Source organism: Olea europaea, unplaced genomic scaffold (assembly GCF_002742605.1).
Source record: "Olea europaea var. sylvestris unplaced genomic scaffold, O_europaea_v1 scaffold187, whole genome shotgun sequence".
Taxonomy (NCBI): domain Eukaryota; kingdom Viridiplantae; phylum Streptophyta; class Magnoliopsida; order Lamiales; family Oleaceae; genus Olea; species Olea europaea.
In genome coordinates this window covers 83,453-89,492 of record NW_019236492.1, presented here as the reverse complement: position 1 = coordinate 89,492, position 6,040 = coordinate 83,453, and the positions used below count along the sequence as shown (strand labels likewise).

General features: G+C 33.0%; 1 protein-coding gene across 3 annotated transcripts; it reads right to left on the bottom strand.

The window, feature by feature from the left end:
• Nucleotides 1-1,024: 1,024 nt before the first annotated feature.
• LOC111378812 lies at nt 1,025-2,411 on the bottom strand. Of its 3 annotated transcripts, XR_002699914.1 has the most exons (3): nt 2,152-2,411; nt 1,541-2,063; nt 1,025-1,279 (listed from the first exon to the last, which is right to left on the bottom strand). XR_002699914.1 is itself a non-coding variant. In XM_023002083.1 (2 exons), exon 2 carries the CDS (start codon nt 1,974-1,976, stop codon nt 1,569-1,571), a length of 408 nt encoding a protein of 135 aa, XP_022857851.1. In that variant the 5' UTR covers nt 1,977-2,046; nt 2,152-2,411; the 3' UTR covers nt 1,317-1,568. The 3 variants fall into 3 exon arrangements, 2 of the variants coding, with proteins under 2 accessions (XP_022857851.1, XP_022857850.1); XM_023002083.1 differs by lacking the exon at nt 1,025-1,279 and having other exon boundaries at nt 1,317-2,046; XM_023002082.1 differs by lacking the exon at nt 1,025-1,279 and having other exon boundaries at nt 1,351-2,063.
• Nucleotides 2,412-6,040: the final 3,629 nt, after the last annotated feature.

Genomic DNA, 6,040 nt, shown 5'->3' with positions numbered 1-6,040 from the left:
TGTCGTACGTTACTCATTGACATAAATGTTGAATTTTAAAAAATATCGAGTTTACAGTGAATAATGTATAACATTTTTCAAAGTTCAGCAGGTAAAACTCGACATTTTAAATTTCAGGGATCAATCGAAGACATGGATCTAAGTTCAGTGACCAGAACTCGACATTTTAAATTTTAGTGACCAATCAAATACATAAACCTAAGTTCAATGATCATTGGAACAATTAATTCGGTGATTTTGTGATGGTCTAAAAAATCAAGTATTTATATCATCATAACTATATCCTAGAATTTCGAGATCAATTTTAGTAACATTTTTTAATCATTAGGCTTGATATAGCAGAAAGGAGACGGGTTAGGGTGGAAAAGGAATGTGAGATGTACAGAAGAAGGTGAAAAAAAAACTTGTTGCCCTAATTCCACTCCTCATCGTTGGAATTCCGTTGATGTTTCTAATGTTATTGTGTTTTGACCATAAGAAGAGCATTACCTTTAATAAAATCAAATTAAAATATTTTTATTCGATAGAACAAAATTGAGCCCCATTTGGCCTCATTATTTGTCATTTTAATTTTTGCAAAAGTGGTCTTTTTTTGGGGGGGGGGGGATTGTATGGTTAGAAAGAAGAAAAAAATTGGTTTACGTGTAATATTATTTTATTAAAAAATAAATGATTGATAAGAAGAAAAAAAATTTGAATTATAATTTTAACGTGTCAAGGTAGGATTGAAGCACACCTACTTTATTGAAGTCATATCTTTTCTCAAATGGTATTCACCCATGAGAAACACTTGTACTACTGTTTTGTTAGCATCAAGCACGTGAAGGAATGACTTACGTATAGTAAACGATTAATCAAATTCAATGAGTAAGCACGTGAAGCAATGGTTTACATATAGTAAAAGATTAATCAAATTCAATGAGTAAGCACGTGAAAGAATGATTTACATATAGTAAAAGATTAATATTATTACAACATCAGTTTATATGATACTAAGTGTAATTAAATGAAATATACAATTAAATAAATCACATAATAATTTTTTATTAAACTTATCATATAACGAGACATAAACCGATGTTAAATAACATTATTTACAGTAAAAGGATATCACATCCAACACTTGCGTGTATACTTTAATCAACCAAATTCCCACATTTTTGGTAATCTCAAAATATGTGACGAACCTTTAGGCACCTTAAGACATCACTGTCAGTTTGTTTCTCTAGAATTGCCTTACTGTTTCGTCTTCAAATCAATCATTTGAAACAAATCCAACCTAAACACGTAATAATTATTAGAAAGAGTTCAAGCCCACAAAGCAAAAACACATAATTCAAATAAAAAAATTAACTATTATTAAAAAAAAAAAAAACTAATATAGTAAATTCTGTTAACAAAACAGGTTTTACAAAACAACGGCTGAGCCAAGTTCGGCTGAGCCAAGTTTAGTACAAAATAACAAGAGAAAACAAGAATTAGGTAATAAAATAAATAGTCCGTTACTTTAATTTTTCATTAAATTATGATGATTTTTTACCAGCTGCTGATTTTACGGTTATTTCCCACTACATTTCACTTCTTTGCGAGGAGCTCCTCCAGAATCCAGCACTGTAAAATTTATCCCACATTTCCTTCTCTAGCTCAATTACATCCTTGTCTGCGTTTGATTCTAGAGCATTTACCATGGCGACAGGGCCAGAAGTTGGGTGGATTTCGAGGTTATTGTCGTCGCAGTTGCACTGCCGCGGTGGCAACAGACCTTGTTTGATCAGTCTACGGTGGCGCTTCCGTCTCAACGCCTTACGGCACAGCCCTGCCGGCAACTTGTACATGGCCAAAACCAGGAGGTTCACTACCCCACATGGGCAGCAGCAGCACACCGCAGCGCACTCGGCGGCTGTTGCGCCGGCCAACTCGGCTAATCTCACCTTCCGAACGCCTCCCCTGGAATGGTGCACAACTTGTCTAGCCATTGCTCTACCTCCCTTCTTGTGATCTTCCTTCCCCCAACCAAGAATTCCTCAAATTGCACTTCTAAAGAAACTGTATCACCCGATTACCTATGGAAAAAACAAAAAAATATTTCGATTAGTACTTATAATTTTAATAAATTTTAACAGAAATATTTTACTGGAATACTGAAAATACCTTAAATTTATAAAATAATTACGGGAGAGAAAGCGCAGAGTGAATGTTGAGCCATTTCTGGTGGACGGACTGTGGAGGAAGGGCGGCGATCGTCGGGAAATGTGCGGAGGAGCACCGAATAATATCGAGACGAGCACTCCGATCCGAAATGGTAGGGAGATTTTTAATTTCTCCTAATAAATGATATTTAACGTATTCTATTCTATTGATTGGCTCCCCTTATTCTTATGCCGTTTCTCTGCCTTTGTATGGTTATTAAGAAAATGGGTTGAATTAAAGCAGAGGTGACTATGAGTTGGTTTGGTTACTTTTATAAGAGCTTTGTGAAAAAACTACCTTAAGTCAATTTTTTTTTTAATTTTTTAAAAGTACTCCTAAAAAATTATCTTAACACGTTCGAAATAATTTCTTAATCTCAAACGTAAATTTTGACTTTTCAAAAGTCATATCATACTAATTCTATAAAACTAAACTTTCATGAAGAGAAAGATCAATATGTAGACAAAGGAATTAGTATCCCCATCAATATCAAAAGAAAATCACGCCTACTATCCAAAGTTAGCCATGTTTGATTAAAATCAGATTTTTAGTAGATTATGATAAAAATTGATTAAATATATGATTGATAAGTTGATAAAAATTATAAATTCTATTAAATATGTGGTTAAAAATAAGTTTTAGAAAATAGGTACTAAACAGGGACTTAGCGATTAAATGTCTACGAGCATGTTTGATTGGGCTTATGTTTCTCGTAGACTACATTACAAGAAAAGTTATCATTACAATGATGGTAATGGTTAATATTAGTTAAATAAATGGGTAAAGCTACTTTGCTAGAAAGATGTTAACAGATACCTTGACATAATGGGTGTTAATCAGATATGATTGGATAAAAAAATTGATTATATTTTAAACAATTTAATGATAAAATATCATGTGACATTATGTCAATCTCTCTTTGATACTGTAACATAATTCTAAATTATTTGTTGATCATCTTTGTCAACTACATAGTATGAATCATTGAAAATTACATTGCCACAATTTATCTCTAAATAATAATAATAATAATAATATGATTTAAATTTAAGTAATCACACCATTTCTAATAATATGATTTAAATTATTCTACTTCAAGAAGCAGTTGATTACTAGGTTTTGAAAATTCGAAGTCTCTATGATTCATCTTTTCTCAATTAAGTCCATGTTTGAGCCACATTCTAGAAAAAAAATACATTATTCATGTCAAATCAATAGGAAATGTGTGGTTAAAAAATAAGAAAAAATTTTAGATTTACGTGTAATATTATTTTATTGAAGAATGTGTGGTTGAAATGATGTCAAATTACAATTGAAGAATATATTTTTTTTTGAAAATAATGTGGCTCAAACAAGCCCTAAATGAAATTTTATTCAAAATTATTATAGTTTTGAAATGATTGAATGATGGGGAAGAATAAATTATTTTGCATCTTTATCATTTTGGAGGTCGAGTTTCTTGAAAACTTAATTTGAAGTTCAAGGCGTCCTCGGACAAATTTACTACAATCGTTTATCTTTTAATTTAGTAACAAGATTGTATCACTTAAGCTATTGTTTTTCAATTTTCCTTCCATGTCTATTTTGCTTTCTCTTTCTATCAAAGGATAATTGACACAAAACGTCAATATCTTTCAAGTTTATTATGGAAAACATCCATAACTTTTATTTTTTGACATTTTCGTCCCTACCTTTCACCTTTCTTTACGCTGAACGTCATTTTCACCATTTTTTTTAACATAAAATGACCGATATACTTTTTTATTTAAATAAAATAAAAAAAGAAAAAGAAAAAATAAATTGCAACTATAGGCCCAAACTTTTTAAAAAGTACAAATAACCCACCAAAATAACTTCACCTTCTTCCCGCACCTCAGCCCTACCCCACCGCAGCCTGTCGGCCATTTTCACCCACCTTTCAACTATCAAAACCACTAGATATTGACATTAGCGAAAAGCCCTTAACCTCCTCCACAATTACCGAAACCTCCGCAAAATCCTCTTCTCTTGTTGCGAAGCAACTTCGACTCGTCATTTGCCTTTGTGGAGAACCATCATCATTTGTTTTAAAGTTCACAAGCATGACACATGTATAACTGATCCTGGACTGATGTTCACAATTTCAAACTTTGGATAGAAGTACTTTGTACTTTTTTTCGTTAGCTTTCATTGTAGGATAATTTATTATCTTAAATTATCGGATCTTTCATGTTAAATCATCAAGAAATTGAAGAACTATAGTAGAAGAGTACCTGAATCAGACATGGTTATTTGCAATAATTGAATCATACGGTATAGTCTTCCTAATCTACACGCAACCCGTAATTCTCTCTGGCGATGAGAGATAGAATAGAATGAACAAAAGGTACGTGTGATTTGGGGACCATAACCGTATTCATATAACGATGCCCTTTGACCTAATTCGGCACATCATAGAATTAGGACTTGAACCCACACTTTAATTGGATATATAACGGCCCAAAATTGAATCTTTATTAGATCACTTTTAACTGGGCTTAACTGAATTCGATAGCCTTTAATTTAACATACAATTATTCACACATATAAGCTCATTGATAGATTAAAAAATCCTTACAATCTCCCACTTGGGCTATATGTGTCACCTTATAATTGTGCATTAAACATAACCTTATGAGTACTCAGAATTTTGCTATCATTACTGAATGCATCTCCAAACAATCCTGTCCATCAATCATATCAACATATGATCAAAGCGGCTTTCGCTACTTTTATGTAGTTAAACCCATCAATGGTCACGTATATTGATATAACCGAATGACATGGATCAAGCATGGATGTGTAGCATGAAAATTATATGTGATGTGATCTGTAACATACCTATTTCCAACTGATCCACCTTAATACCTTAGTGGGATCATTTTAAAAAAGTTCAGAGATAATAAATCAAATAAACCTTATAACCGAAAATAACTTTAACTTTAAACCGTATCCAAAATGACAGTATATGTGTCTAGCACAAAAAATGCAAAATCTCACTGAAACTGAATATCCTCAAGAGACATTGTACCCATATGAGCAGTGTGCTCATAAAAGACCTTGGGTATCAATTTCTTAATGAGGGGATCCGCAATCATGGAGTTTGCTCCAATATACTCTATTGACACCTGTCCACTCTGAACTCTTTCTTTAACAACCATAAACTTGATCTCTATATGTTTTGACTTTGTCGAGTTTCCGTTGTTATTGGAATACAGCACTGCTGATTTATTGTCACAAAATATCTTGAACGGTCTTTCTACATTGTCCACATTGCGCAGCCCAGTGACAAAATTACGCAGTCATATTCCATGATTTAATACCTCATAACATGCTATAAACTCCGTTGCCATGGTAAAAGTAGCTATGAGTGTCTGCTTAGCACTCTTCCAGAAAATAGCACCTCCAGCAAGCAGGTAAATATAGCTTGAAGTGGATCTCCTACTATCTTGGCATCCCGCGAAACCAAAATCAGAATAACCGACGATCTCCTGTATGTGAGCATGTAGTCTTTTGTTTTCTGTAAATACCGCATGACCCGTTTGGCTGCTTTCCAATGATCCATTCTCGGGTTACTTAAGTATCTTCTAGCATCCCAACAATGTACGCTATATCCGGATACGTACAAATCTGAGCATACATCAGACTCCTTATAGCTAAGGAATAAGGAATCTTCTGTATTTCTTTAATTTCCAAGTCATTTTTAGGGCACTAACTTAAACTGAACTTGTCTCCTTTAGCTACAGAGGTGTTGATAAGTGTGTTTTTACACACTTATTTGGATCATAAACATGACTTAAACATGGATAAAATGGTTGAATTGTGACTTAAT